The following is a 16,036-nucleotide window of genomic DNA, read 5'->3' as shown; positions in this document are numbered from 1 at the left end:
CCAACTCGACTGATCCAAGACAACGTGTTCCTTTAATAACTCTCATTTTAGAGGAACAAGCTTTATGCAAAATATGCTCACCTTAACATCAAATTTTTCATTAAATGAGAAGACTATTGTGACCTTTTTCGTAAAATTTTTTACTCCACAAAATGGACGACTATTTGTAAAGTAAAAGGGCAACCACACAAATACAAGATATATTTGTGTCGATCATTATATTCTACTTTTAAAACATCTGTTTAACCATATTGATTTCATAACAAATGGTTTCAAACGCTTTTCATAGACCAACTCGCCTGATCCAAGGCAACGTGTCCCTTTAATATTAAAGAAATACATCTTCAGGTCAAACAATATTTCACTGGCTGAAGATAAAGAATCTAAATGCCCAATAAACATTTAAAATGATTTCAAAAACATACCTCACATGAAACCTAAAAATAGAGTCCTTAAAACGGCACCTCGTCTCAACAAAACAAATTAATAAGCTTCAATTTTAACATTAAAGGGCAAATATTAGGCCATAACCTCTGAAGCAGTGCCCTTTCAAAAATAACATTCCCAACATGAAATCGTTGTGCTAGTGCCCAAATGTCTAAAATTGTACTTTGATCACGCACAAGTTTGTTTGAAATTGTCAAAACGTTGTATCTCGCTAATAAAGCCCGCATGTTCGCACAAATATATGCAACAAGATAGGACATTTTTGAACGGAGCATTTAGGCCTACATGTGAGATACAACATTTTGCAAAATCCTGATATGTTTTTGCACTGGCACAACAAAGGGTTATATAGCTGTGACAAATCTTTCCTTTAGGAAGATTGACTTATGACTGAAGCGAACTCTTGTCAACTAAACATTTTGTCGTTTTAGTAACAATAAGGTGGTGTAGCTTACAACTTTTCTGCTTACCTTAAAAAAAAACTATTTTGTCAAAAATTGTGAGAGTTTTGACACCAGAGCTTAAAACAGACTTCAAAATTTCTGTAAAGAAGACAAGATTTGTATAAACTCTTTGGAACTTCCTGTAAAATTAACAGCCGCATTTGGAATCTCGAAGTGTGACCTTTATTCCAGACCATAACCTCAAGAAATGAATGAACCAAGCGGTTGATAAATATCGTATAAATTTGAAAAAGAACTTGAAAAAGAATACTATTTGGTTTTCCCCTTACACAAATGTGTGTAAGCACTGTATACTTGGTACTTTTGCTGATTTCTGTGAAAAAGAAACTCGGGTGACGAACACTCATCGCACTGTCTCAAATTTGTTCAAATTTTCCTTGACAAGAAAACATCACCCTCTTCCTGTCGCTCTAAAGTGAATCTTTCACCACCTTAAACTTGAAGTTTTTGCTTCTTGGTTGAGGGGCCTTCGTCTGTCTCTGGGTTAGAGTGATTGTTACTTGTGTTCAATGGTGACGTGGAGGAGGATGACGATGAACAAGCTGGCTCAAACTGGCCTCGTTCAAGACCAAGAAACTCAAGAGCATTTCCTGCTAGAAGGGCATCCTAGAAATAAGAAGGCAAAGAAAGCCAAGATCAGCATGGCATGAACCCCATCAGAGATGGGACAAAACGCTGGACAATTGTAAAAAACAAATGGAAATGAACAAGACTTTTTAGCTGGAAATAGATAAATAGATAGATATTATTTGTCTGCATCGTAAACGAAATACAGAAATTTGGCTTCCATTGGCTTTAATTACATAAAAAGTAAAAACAAGGTAGACAATGAATACATCAATATTAACAATGATTACGAATTTAGTTACAATACAACTGTCACTATAAAATAAACCAATGTGGAGTAAGCAAATTAAGGTTGGACAAAACATACAGATGACTTTCAAGACAGAGGTGATTGTTTCTGGTACAAAGGACATGAAGGAAGGAGAATGAAATTAAGAAAGTTTAAGAGAGGAACCAAGATTCAGATCTTGATGATGAAGATGATTCTTACCTTAAGATCTGGTGTGAAATCCTCAACGGAGTCAATGAGTTTCCCAGGATGATGTTCACCAAGAGGAAATGGGTAATCACTCCCAAGCATCACTCGGTTCTAAAAACAACAACAAATCCAAATTATTATAAAGCCCAAATTGATTTAAAATCACAAAATAAATTTGAAATACTCAACCCCATTCCAGAAAAACACTAATTTTTGAGAAAACAGAACTTCTTTAAACATTTGAATGCATATGAAAACATTCTTAAGAAATATATCAAAAATTATAAGAATTTGCACCATGCGCTTTTTATTTTTTTTGGTACAACAACTTTGGTTTACCCTTCACCTATGTGCTTTACTGTAAACTCAGTACATTCCCAAGTTGTGTGAAAAAAAAGAGTATTATGCCTGTGATATTTTTTTTCAGAACTCTGAGAAAGTACTAGGCCTGGGCGAATTATTCGAATATCCAGTTAATGGCCCATAGGTTTTCCTATCCGTAACTGCGAATGCCTTTTTTTTCTTAACCGGATATCCGCATAGGGCGCGAATACCTATTTATAAACCGGATATTCTTTTAATATCCGAATATCCGCGGATGTCGGGCGACAACTGATAGGAATGTTTTGTCTGAATCCTTATGAAACTTCTATTAAGACAGAATAAAACAGCATAAATTAAGTATTTAACTATGCTCACCTCCGTGAAGAGTTAAAACAATGACATTTCTGACATAATATGTTCAAAGATTACGAAAGTTTTCCTTCACGTAGAGTCAATCACGATCAAACGAAAAAGCAAATCGCCATCTTTAATTTAGATCCGGTTATTTTTATGAATGAACCGAGTGACACTGTCTAAAACTAATATCAATCCGCCCATACGATCTCATTCACAAACGAACAGCGCCCTCTAGCGGCAAAACAACCAAAAAACTATTTGAATATCCGGTTAATTTCGGATAGTTGGCCAGCGGTATCCGAATATCAAAATTTCACTATTCGCCCAGCACTAGAAAGTACTGAGTAAAAAGTGCTCACACACATTGGTATTTTTCTAAAGGAATTTCAACCAGTCACTAGCAACCAGTCTGCGTGTGAAAGAGTTAAACACATTGGTATTTTTCTAAAGGAATTTCAACCAGTCACTAGCAACCAGTCTGCGTGTGAAAGAGTTAAATCTTCTCCTTATAAGAAACTGAATGTAGAAACTTGAAGACCGTACCTCACCAATAGTTGACACAAGAAACTTGAGCGCTTTCTCGTCATGAACCAACGAGTCTGTGTAGATTCTGCCGATATACTTCCTAGGATTCACATCATTCTGAACAGCACAGAGATCAGGTCTGACATTGAAGCCATGCTCGATGCGACCGATGGTGAAGGGAAAAGCTCCACCTAGATTCAAATAAAAATGGCAAATTAATCTATTTGTTTATTGAATTATTTAATACTCTGGTTAATTTGTTTATTTATAAAGAATCTTCCTGCCCAAACACAAATTCATCAAAGAATAAACTGAGGCTGTTTCTGAATTGCTGACTATGGCTACAACTGTTGCTAAGGATGTTCTGTACTTCAATACACCATTGATGCAGTGATCCAGATAAAGCTGTAGCCACTGTCAAAGCCGTAGCTGCCAATTTGGACACAGCATTAGTTTGACAAAGGCAGTGCAGATAAAGAAAGTAGAAAATTACATATATTGTCAGAAATCCTGACAAGAAACCAACCTCCATGTGCAAAGCAGACTTTTAGTTTTGGGAATCTTTCCAAGACGCCACCGAAGATCATCGAGCAAACCGCCGTTGCCGTCTCACCAGGCATCCCAACCAACCATGGCAACCAATATTTAGCCATCCGGCCACCAAGCTCCATATCCCAGGGGTGGACAAACACAGCACAGTCGTACTCTTCAGCTGCCTGTAAAGGTCAATGGTCAGGAAAAATCAGTACAGGCTTTCAAACAACCGACGGCACCCACAGCAATTGCTGTGGTGCCCTGTGTCTTTGCTGTGTTGCCCTGTGTCTTTGCTGTGGTGCCCTGTGTCTTTGCTGTGTTGCCCTGTGTCTTTGCTGTGTTGCCCTGTGTCTTTGCTGTGGTGCCCTGTGTCTTTGCTGTGTTGCCCTGTGTCTTTGCTGTGGTGCCCTGTGTCTTTGCTGTGTTGCCCTGTGTCTTTGCTGTGTTGCCCTTTGCAAAGTTCAAATACAAATTTAAATTTTGCTCAAAGAGTGCCCCTTACCAGAGGCAAATTGCTGGCCCCTTCAAGAGCGAAATTCAAGGCCAGCAGGTGTTGATCAATAGAAAGATCTTGTAACTGAATACACAGTCAGCAAAACTGTTTTCATAAAAAAATTGCAATTGAGCGAACAATAAACAAAAATAATACAATTTTGACACCCTTTCTCTTAAATATGGTTGAAAACAATAATAACAGAATGTTATCCCTTGCTGTTAAAACAGAAACGTACATTGTACCTCCCAGAAAACCCTTTATAAAAGGTTTATGATTTGTCTTTAAGTTTTACAGTATCTAGCAGGACCACTTGGAGAGAATTCTACTGGTAATGAAAAGTGTTTTAACTAACATTTGACAAGTGGACAACTTTTAAGTTTACTTACAGCAAAGACTTGTTGCAGTTCTGGTGCATCCAAATTCCAGTCATTGATATGTGAGCCGATCTGTACTCCAGGAAAGCCAAGCTCCTGAACGAGAAGAAGAGTTAAGATTCACTAAGAGTTAAGATTGCAAATCACTCTTAATTGCTTAAAGTGTGATGTCTCAATACATGTAGATGGATTTATCTAAGCATCATCAACCGCAATATTTGATGTATAGACAATGCAAAAGTGCATGTACACTGTACATGTACGCCCTACGTACAGCTCTTAGCCAATGATAGCCTTGCACGCGTGCACATTTCATCAAATATGGCGTTTGATGACACGTAGTTCAATCCATCTATATAAATAATATTTAAAAAAACTGCCAACTCATCTCAAGATTAGTCTTGGTACCTTGTGGAATCGACCACTGTATATGAGATTGACGCTTCTTAATCTCTGCATCATTTGTGCCCACCCTAAAAAACTTACAAAACTTTGGAAAATCACGTTTAAGATTAAGGAGTCTCACCTGTCGACATCTCTTCAACTCTTCCACGGCTAATTCTGGTGCCTGCATCGGCAGCGTTCCCAATCCGACAAATCTTGTGGGATATTTTTTGATCGTCTTAGCGAGATCATCATTGAGAATTCGACAAAGATCTAGAGTGTCTTCTGGCTTAGCCCAGTAGCTGAACATGACTGGTACTGTGGACAATGCTTGTACTGTTACACCTGTAATATCAATCAATTCATCAATCAAATTGAGTCAATCAAATCCATTAATCAAATCTATCGATTAATCAGTCAATTATTTGTACCAAAAATCAATCAATGTACTGATCAAAATCAAATAATAAGAATTGAAAAAACAACTAAATACCTGTTTCATCCATTTCACGAAGCCTCTCTTCTGGATTGTAGCAATTATGTTCAATAATTCGGAATAATTTACCATCTCTCATCATGCGAGATTTCCCCTCGCAGTGAGGGTACATCTGTATCCATCCACCATATCCGTATCTCTGTGGATGAAAAATGAATTGTTAAAGCTTGAATGTCAAGACTCAACTATGGGGCTTTTATGTAGTTGCAGCCGACTTTCACAAAACGCTAGGATTAATCCTATCTCAATTTAGCACAAGTAACTTGTCCTAACTTACATGTAGGAGGGGTTCAATGCATTCTAACATCTTCTGATACGGAATTTAACCCGTCCTAAGTCCTAAGACTAATCCTAAGTTAGGAAGAGTTGTGTGAAATCGACAGCTGGACACTTTTACTAGATCAGATTATTTTTTTACAATCCCAGCCCCAGGGCCTTTCTCAAACCTCGGCTTAGGCTCTGGCTCAGGCTCCTCTTTAGGGGTTTCCACTCACGCCTAAAACTTAAATTCCATCAGTGTCTTCTTAAATTCTTTACAAAAGTTGATGTGATGTTTCGATTGGGATGCGTTGTCAACTATACACTTCAGATTCAGATAATTCAGATTCAGGAAGACATTTTATCAGATTGAAGAGCTGGTGAACTGACAACAATACAAGCTGTAGACTAACATAATTGATTTGGGTAGAACTAGAACCAAAGAACTAAGACAGGCCTGATACTTCACAGAGGCAATAAAGGCGATCGCCTCCATGCCCCCCCCCCCATTGCCATGGTGCCCTTGAAATGCTCTAGTAGAATTTTTTTACTATTTCCTCATAGGGTGCCCTTCACCAAGGAGAAAATGCCTTGGTGTCCTTGCCCTTTCAAAAACAAAATGAAACAGGCCTGCTAAGATATAAAACAAAAAACTTGTTATGAAATATTTGAGTAACTACCTCTTTGAGATCGGGCCATCTCTCCGGCAGAATATGACAATGGACATCAATTTTCATTGTTGTTTTTTTCAGACGCGTTGGCGTCGTCATTTTTAGTTCCTCGTCGGAAGCTGTGTTGGAACTCATCAAAGTAGCGAGTTGAAGTTATTCACTAATCGGGAGTTGAGCACAATTGGAAGTTGTTTTAGCAGCTGGAATACAAAGAAATACAAAATACAAAGTCAAATCAATCTTAATAGTGGGTGTGTTCGTTTAGCTTCCCTGGGTCGACCCCGGTGTGTGGCGTGTTTTTTTTCCAGGACGAACGTGGGTAATTATCTGCACACGTTCGTCCTGGAAAAAGAAAACGCCACACACCAGGGTCGACCTGGGGAAGCTAATCGAACGCACCCATAAAGAGCAAGGCCAAGTTAAAGAACACCAGTTCAGTCATCATGCCATTGAAACCAAGAAAAAACGTCTTCCTAAACAACAGAAAACAGATATCAGAGTATAACATTTTAATGTCATAAAATCTGTACACAATTCCGATAGTTAGCATGGTTAGGTTAGAAGCCACATAAAAACTCAGCAACAATTACTTTAAAATAAAAAATATAAAAATATACACTTCTCTAATAATTCTAAACTAAACTACCACCTAGACTACTCATAGAACTATTTTGGTTTTGTCCGGCTATTGTCTCCCATAACCTCATAGGTTAATATCTCTCACGCGTTAAACGATCATGATTCAATCATTGTTCAATGAATTTTTAAAATCAGAAATCTCTCTTTATTTTAATTTTAATTTTAATCTCGCCAAAATTAGGCTCTATGTGTCCTTTGATATCTCAATGTCCGAGGGGGCGACCATAGAACCCACTTCGCAATCTCAAAAAATGTTAAAAGTTGAAAATTCTTACCGTAATTCAGTCCCCAACTACTCCGTTTTACCACTACACTACAAATGCTGATTGTCCCCGAACTCTGCCAAACGCATCGCGAAGTCACGACATGTGACGGAGCGTGCGCATATTATTTTTTTCTCAGGACAAATGTGGAGAATTATCGCACAGGTTCGTCCGTCCTAGAATTAAAAAAACACTTGATCTGTGCTTTGTGTACCAAGTATATGGACCCGCGTCTAGGAATCAGACGTCTGGTTCCCAGAAGCGTGTCCATATGTTTTTGTACGCAAAGCACGGATTGAGTGGTTTTTTATTCTAGGACAAACGTGTGTAAATAATCTCCACGTTTGTCTTGGGAAAAAAATAATATGCGCACGCTTGTCACGTAACGTGACTTCGCGATGCGTTCGACAGAGTTCGGGGACAATCAGCATTTGGAGTGTAGTGGTAAAACGGAGTAGTTGGGGACTGAATTAAGGTAAGAATTTATCATTTTTAATATTTTTTGAGATTGCGGAGTGGGTTCTCTGGTCGCCCCCTCGGACATTGAGATATCAATCAAAGCACACATAGAGCTTAATTTGGCGAGATTAAAATAAAAAAAAGAGAGATTTCTGATTCCAAAATTCATTAAACAATTATTGAACCATGATCGTTTAACGTGTGAGAGATATAAACCTATATGAGGTTACGGGAGACGATAGCCGGACGAAACCGAAATAGTTCTACTTTTCTAGTAGGAGTACACCCAGACTACATTCATTAAAATTTGTATACCTTATTAAAAAATTTGAAGACCATTCCGAAATTATTATAGCATGTTTCACAATCCTGACAATGGTTTTTCATTTTAATTTTTAAGAAATCACGATCTCATTCTCAACTCTAATAAAAAATAAAAAACTTACGATAAAAAAAGAAATGACACTGACAGAAACGTCCCCAGTTTCCGAATCAATTAATTGTATCTGTTTTTCCTTGTTTGGGTTTAATACACAATGAAACACATACATACCTTCACCATGTGATGAAGTGTCGTTTCTTGAAATGTACTGAACAATGTCTTCGTTTTTTGGAACTTCAATGACTCATGGCCGACCGAGAAAAAACAATAACAATATGACGTCGAATGAAACCGGTCAGGGAGGACAAAATGGCGCGCCTTGTTCTCTGTATATTGTCGCAAGAGGGCACAGTTTAATATTTTTGTCTACGATATTTTAATAAGGGCGCCCTCTAGTGATAATTTAATGTAAAAAAATAATGCGTGTGATCGCTGCGCCTAGCCTGCCTGCTGATGAATAAAATGATGATCAACTATATAGACCGACATCTGTGCTTACAATTTTAGAGTATTAATTTATTAAGATCTCTGTTTTTGCATCACAAAAGGGGACTGTGGTACGATTTATTCGTCCAAAGAGGAAGGAATGTTATTAGGAGAGACCAGGCAGGAAGGATGTGCGACCTTGAAGCTGTTTGATAAAGCCTGACCTCCATGGTCTGACAGTTTTATAATAAACAATACCCGTGTTTCGCAATTTTACAACTATACAACAATAGGAATAGAATTCCGATCGGGTGATAACGATCGGAAATAACAACCAAAACTTCCCACCAGTGACTCCGATTTGTGCTGATAAATACTTCGACAAAAGCATGGACGACCTCCATGACAAAAGTAAGACATTTTTTTCTGTTACAAAACAGAGAAACATTGCCATGGTCATGATGATCGAGGACTGTCATGACTGTTTTACAAAAAATAAAAACATTTCTTATTCCTGGTCTAGATAGAGTCGAGATATAGCTCTATGGGTAAAGCCCATCAATGGTTACATTGTCTTGATTCGATTGTATCTGTAATACTGATCAGCAATGACGTGGACGTAAATAGAATAGCTTTCAATCATGGTAGTTGAACCCTTGCAAGCGCGTCACATGCAGCAACTGATGCCACGCTCACCATGTTGGTGGTCAATAGGTTTACGTGTAAATGCCGCGTCGCCTAAAATGCGCACTTCACTGAGTAACACACGTTTACATTGACCACCAAAATGGTGCATCCAAGATTATTCTGATGATGACGTTAGGTGAATTGGGTTAAAACTCATGTATACTACATAACAAGAGTGGACCTGATAACAAAAGTCCACATAATGTAGGGGATTGAAACACTGTGTGAACTTGCACACATTCACACAGTGTTATTTGAAAGTGTTGAAGAATATGATGCCCCAACCCACCCACCCCAGTTATGCCAGTGTTTACGCCACATCTTCTCTGACAAGTCTCAATCGTGAGGGGCCCAAAATGTCTTACCAGTAGAGACTTGATTTCTGCATGAGTGGAATGATGTCTTGATTCTGCATGTCTGCAGTGAAGCATTCCAGACAGAATAGCGACTGGAGAATGGCGTTCATGTAACACGTATTACCAAGATTTGAGAATCTGGCGGAAAAAGTGCACAAATCAGACAAATCGTCACCAACATTACAAACGGACACACACAAATACAAGTAAAAAGTAGCAATCCGGGAAAACAGCAATGAACATTTTTAAAATCAAGCTCTGTAAAAAAAGTTATGGGTATTTTCAACTAGCTTTCTAACAATGGTTTCTTGATGCTTTGAACTTTATACATGCGTCGAAGATTGCAAAAAGGCATTTTCCGTTTTCACAAACTGACACCAGATAATACAACAAATAAGCAAAAAATAAAAAGCACATTGCACATTGAGACATTTGAGATAAAAACTAATTAATGTTATTATTGTTATAGATGGTAATGTTACATTGGTGCTAAAGAATATTAATGCAGTACCCGTATTGGCAGTTCGAATCCTATGTTAACATCTATTATATCGTTGTGGTACCCGCTGCCAAAACATAGGATTCAAACTGCCTCTAGCTACTGGCAGTCACGGTAGTCTTATTGGTAAGACACTGCTCTAGAATTGCAAGGGTTGTGGGTTCGAATCCCACTCGAGTAACATGCTGGTGATATTTTTCCACAGCAATCGGCAAAGTACTGAGTATACAGTGCTAACACACATCGGTGAAAGGGTAAAAAAGTAATAATAATACTTTTTTTTTTAAGTGTGTGAATGACCTACCCTTGTAGACTGATCTGAGACGTCTTGACTGCTGTGGGGATGCTCTTCTGCCTCCAGCCGGGTAGCTTGTGATCGGGTACAACCTCTTTGAGTTAGAGACGCTCAGGAATCCCGGGGTACGCTTTACCGTGACGTTAGAGTTGGTTTGCCTGAGGGGACAAACAACATTAAGAATATGGGACTTGAGGCATTGCACGGTGGGGTATCAATAACCTAGGTATCAATGTTAGCGATAACAACATGCGTATCTACTTGCTAGGTAGATTTCCTACCTTCTGCCTAGGTAGTATTTAAGAAGCAGGACAGTTCTTTTCAGAACTGAGAAGTCTCCCCAATAGACCCTTTCCATGAAATATGTAAATTGCACATAGCGCGTGCGCACTAACGTTTTGGTTGGCAAAATGAGGGAGCATCGCGCTGTTTTTTTAAACGGCTAAATGGGTGCGTGACGCAGGCGCGATTGCGCTTCTGCAACCAACAGGGTCTGTACGCATGCATGAATGTAATTAGCATATTTCATTGGTAGGGTCCATTCAGAGAATCTTATCTGAGGTAGTAGAGAAGTCTCCCGAATTAAAAAAAAGTTGTTGTGCTCTAAAGAAATCAACATCAGGTTGTGAGGACAAATAGAACTAATGCCATATAAAAAATAACATGTTTTTTTAAGGCCCCACTTTAAAAAACCCAATAAACTCACCTTGATTGTAGCAATGCATCCGTGGCAGAGTAACCAGCAATCTGGCGCCCTCTACTGTAGAAAGCTGATGCATTGGAAACCGGCTTGGGGGCAGCTGCAAGTCAGGGTTTAAAAAAAGAATTCACTAGTATTCTCATACTTTGTATTGTTACTAAAAATGACACTTCATCTAAGCCCTAAGCGGATATAGGCACGGGAAAATTCTGCATTTTAGATGCTCTGTGGTGCAATCTTTGGTAAATTTTGAGGGGGGACATTTGATATAGTGTCCCCCACCCTTCTAAAAAGTTGTGTCATCCTTATAGCCCCCAGGATTAATGCCCATGGCGAGACACAGGGTTGGTCTTACACAGTGCAATACTTGGGCTTCATGATTAAGGTGGTCAAAAAGATGGGGGGACATTTGATATTGTGCCCCCCTCCCCTTGTCACCCCCCCCCCACCCCCACCTATTTGATGCCCACCACCATTAGTAGGATTTGAAACTTTGTATGGTGGAATTGTAACTATAAGAACATTTTGCGATAACACTATGTGAATCTCTTTATGAGTAGTGTTGGTTCGGAAAAGAACTATTGGTTAAAGACTCATGTTTCTATTAATATACGCTGATCATCTACAGGAGAAAAATCATAAGAAAGACTGTACTTACTGTTTGTCTAGACGCTACTGCTCGTCGAAAGTACTTCAGTAGGGTTCTCTACACAACCTAAAATAAACGACAAATATCGGACAAATTTACATCAGCTGTGTAGTTGCACGTTTTGTGTGCATTTGATCACATAGGCATAGTTAATTTTTTACAGTATTACATTTGAGAACCACCAGTTCCTTAAAAGCTCAGATATGCCTAGTTCATTTTGATGGGTCATAATAAATAATTTGCAGAAAATAATTAACTATTTGTCTTTTTAACGACAAATAAAGCATCAAAGTCTTTTGGGAAAAGAAATTACACACAAATTTCACAAGTACCTACATGTGAGGTGAAACTAAACATGGATTGGAAATCACTAACAAGGCAATTATTTTTTCTAGAAACCTCTTTCATCAGTGAAAAGGGTACAAAAGAATTTAGGCATTGCATGGTGAGGTATCAATATATATTTGGTTTGCGGTAACACCATGTGTGTTTCTACTTGCCAGGTAGAGTTTGTTCTTAGAGAACTGTCTTTCTTTATTCTACTACCACAAAGAGTAGATTATCAGATTTTTGAGAGACTTGTTCTGAAAAGAACTGTCCTGCTTTGTAACTATACCCGGGCGGAAGGTATAGGAAATTGGCTGGGACAACTACTTTAGCTTTATAGGATCATAATTAACTGCACTACCGCGGAGTCAATCTCTTGACGATGACTATAGCAAGTTAGTCAAAACGTTGAGACCAATTCAAGAACTGGATAGTGATTTGGTTCCCTATTGGGCAATCCCTATAGGCTTCTGCTTGCTTTTTGTTGATATGTCTCTAATTATTTTACTAATAATGTAAAAATTACACATTTCTACTTATTGTTGCTGTGTGTTTTTAAGTTTTTAAAGCCTAAGTGAATAAATAAATAAACAAATAAATAAATTACTTGATGGATTGGAATTGGACCAAAATTAAGTACAGTTTAAAGAAAAAGGACAAAGCTTTATGGAAAGATTTCTCCAAACTGTAATAACCTGGTTGTCTCTTCGTCTTTTATCCATATGCTTCAAGTCCTCTGCATTCTTCTCACTCAGCCTCTTCCTTGATTCAACCTCTTCCCTGCAAACAGTCAATCAAAACAAACAAAGCTCGGTAAATAACACCAAACTCACAAATCTCAACTCATGTTAATCCGGCATGGGTAGGCCTATCGCCTTATGATACTCCAAGAGTTTATGAAGACGCACCAAAAATTCAATCCATACTCAGTGATACCGCCTCTTGAAATACATAATTCTAAAAACTCCCCCTTTCTGGAGCTCCAGCCCTGGCCCCACGCGTCGACCTGGTATTCTTTAAAAACGTGAGAGCCCATAATTTAATAACAACAAGTATGCTAGTAGTAGTACAATAATTTCGCTGCATTGGCCTGCAACCCCCCCCCCCCCTCCCCCTGGGTTAAACAACAGAGGAACTGCAGTTGAAATGACCAGATAGAGAAAGGACCAATAATACTATAATTAATACCAGTATCAGCCGCCAGACTTGAGATTTGCTGAATTGGGCCCGCCAGACACCCCCCCCCCCCTCCTGGGTTAAACATCTGAGGAACCACCTAAAACCAAGTTGAAATGACCACTGATGACACTATTCCCAATACGCTTGCCCTATACACAGAATTCACTGCTTCCGTAAGCGCTGATTCTTTGCTCACGGTAAGCAGTGCCATGAAATTGGGCCCAGCTGGAGCTGTTTATAACCGGCTTTCTGTGCTAGCCTTTCAAGCGTAGAATGCCTAGAAACGTGCAGTAGGCACGCACAAAAGCCAAAATTCGCCGCTAACCCATGAAATACGCTTGCCGTATACACAGAATTCCCTGCTTCCGCAAGCGCTGATTCTTTGCTCACAGTAAGCAGTGCCATGAAATTGGGCCCTGCTGGAGCTGTTTATAACCGGCTTTCTGAGCTAGCCTTTTAAGCGTAGAATGCCTAGAAACGTGGAGTAGGCACGCGCAAAAGCCAAAATTTGCCGCTAACCCATGAAATACGCTTGCCGTATACACAGAATTCCCTGCTTCCGTAAGCGCTGATTTTTTGCTTACGGTAAGCAGAGCCATGAAATTGGGCCCAGCTGGAGCTGTTTATAACCGGCCGGCTTCCACGTGTCAGGCCTACGTACGCAAATATACTCATGCCGAACGCGCAATTCATAGCTTTTAGTAACAGGGCGTAATCTATTTCTAAGCGCGCGCGAATATCTATTTCTAAGCGCGCTTTTTAACAAAAGGGCATTTATGAATGGGAATAAAAGAGTAGTGACTTGTTCTTAAACGTATGTTGCCGTGCGATATAGGCCCTCGCCTTCTGCTCGGGCCTTTATCACCTGGCAACGACCCTGCTGGTTTTAAACGGCCAATAAAGAACTCGTCGCTTCCCTTTTGTTCCCCTATCAAATGTCCATCAATTGAACAGATAAACAGTTCTTGAACTTGGTTCATGAACTGCTCTAATGAACATGTTGTGAACTGTTTAAGGCATGTTCATGGACTGATCATGAACATTCTTGAAAGTTCATCGAGTCAAATTCCATCTTACCTGATGGGGTAGATTGGTTAGATGCATAGAGCTATATATACATACGTATATACAGCTGATGACAATTAGTTAACAACAGGGTGGACCACGTGAAGGTTGTCATCTCCCACCCCACAAAAGGGATCGTAATACATCTGAGTGTGTAACCATTACAACAATTGCTTCTTTGTAATGTTACCCCCTCTAATTATTATTTATTATTATTATTATTTTATGTTATTATTATATTATAAAACCTTGTTAATGAGTACTCTATACAGCTAAGACAATGGCATGACCTTTGTATACATACAACCTTGTTAATGAGTACTCTATACAGCTAAGGCAATGTCATGACCTTTGTAATTATAAACCTTGTTAATGAGTACTCTATACAGATAAGATAATGTCATGACCTTTGTAATTATAAAACCTTGTTAATGAGTATTTTTTACAGCTAAGACAATGTCATGACCTTTGTAATGATAAAACCTTGTTAATGAGTACTCTTTACAGCTAAGACAATGTCATGACCTTTGTAATAATAAAACCTTGTTAATGAGTACTCTATACAGATAAGATAATGTCATGACCTTTGTAATTATAAAACCTTGTTAATGAGTACTCTATACAGCTAAGACAATGTCATGACCTTTGTAATTATAAAACCTTGTTAATGAGTACTCTATACAGATAAGATAATGTCATGACCTTTGTAATTATAAAACCTTGTTAATGAGTACTCTTTACAGCTAAGACAATGTCATGACCTTTGTAATGATAAAACCTTGTTAATGAGTACTCTTTACAGCTAAGACAATGTCATGGCCTTGTATTTATAAAACCTTGTTAATGAGTACTCTATACAGATAAGATAATGTCATGACCTTTGTAATTATAAAACCTTGTTAATGAGTACTCTTCACAGCTAAGACAATGTCATGACCTTTGTAATGATAAAACCTTGTTAATGAGTACTCTTTACAGCTAAGACAATGTCATGGCCTTGTATTTATAAAACCTTGTTAATGAGTACTCTATACAGCTAAGACAAAGTCATGACCTTTGTTATTATAAATACTTGTTAATGAGTACTCTATACAGCTAAGACAATGTCATGACCTTTTATTTATAAAACCTTGTTAATGAGTACTCTATACAGCTAAGACAATGTCATGGCCTTGTATTTATAAAACCTTGTTAATGAGTACTCTATACAGCTAAGACAATGTCATGACCTTTGTTATTCTAAATACTTGTTAAAGAGTACTCTATACAGCTAAGACAATGTCATGACCTTTGTAATTATAAAACCTTGTTAATGAGTACTCTATACAGCTAAGACAATGTCATGACCTTTGTTATTATAAAACCTTGTTAATGAGTACTCTATACAGCTAAGACAATGTCATGACCTTTGTAATGATAAAACCTTGTTAATGAGTACTCTTTACAGCTAAGACAATGTCATGACCTTTGTAATAATAAAACCTTGTTAATGAGTACTCTATACAGCTAAGACAATGTCATGACCTTTGTAATTATAAAACCTTGTTAATGAGTACTCTATACAGCTAAGACAATGTCATGACCTTTATAATTATAATTATATTAACCTATTAATGAGTACTCTATACAGCTAAGACAATGTCAGGACCTTTGTAATTAAATCACCTCGTTAATGAGTACTCTATGACATTGTCATGACCTTTATAATTGAAATAACCTCGTTAATGAGTACTCT

The 16,036-nt window shown here is 38.2% G+C and overlaps 1 protein-coding gene and 1 long non-coding RNA gene across 2 annotated transcripts; both read right to left on the bottom strand.

Moving 5' to 3' along the window:
- Nucleotides 1-261: 261 nt before the first annotated feature.
- Nucleotides 262-8,453, bottom strand: LOC117300224 (2-amino-3-carboxymuconate-6-semialdehyde decarboxylase-like). Its single transcript, XM_033783952.1, has 9 exons — nt 8,290-8,453; nt 6,385-6,575; nt 5,444-5,585; nt 5,093-5,295; nt 4,579-4,662; nt 3,689-3,878; nt 3,181-3,353; nt 1,969-2,067; nt 262-1,517 (listed from the first exon to the last, which is right to left on the bottom strand). Exons 2-9 carry the CDS (start codon nt 6,508-6,510, stop codon nt 1,344-1,346), a joined length of 1,191 nt encoding a protein of 396 aa, XP_033639843.1. The 5' UTR covers nt 6,511-6,575; nt 8,290-8,453; the 3' UTR covers nt 262-1,343.
- A 1,085-nt stretch (nt 8,454-9,538) lies between these two features.
- LOC117300375 lies at nt 9,539-11,791 on the bottom strand. Its single transcript, XR_004520167.1, has 4 exons — nt 11,740-11,791; nt 11,088-11,181; nt 10,391-10,539; nt 9,539-9,725 (listed from the first exon to the last, which is right to left on the bottom strand). It is a non-coding gene; the product is annotated as an uncharacterized LOC117300375 (long non-coding RNA).
- Between the last annotated feature and the right edge of the window lie 4,245 nt (nt 11,792-16,036).

This window comes from Asterias rubens, chromosome 15 (assembly GCF_902459465.1).
Source record: "Asterias rubens chromosome 15, eAstRub1.3, whole genome shotgun sequence".
In the NCBI taxonomy this organism is placed as follows: Eukaryota; Metazoa; Echinodermata; class Asteroidea; order Forcipulatida; family Asteriidae; genus Asterias; species Asterias rubens.
Note: the sequence above shows the minus strand (reverse complement) of the source record. Positions and strands in the feature narration are given on the sequence as shown.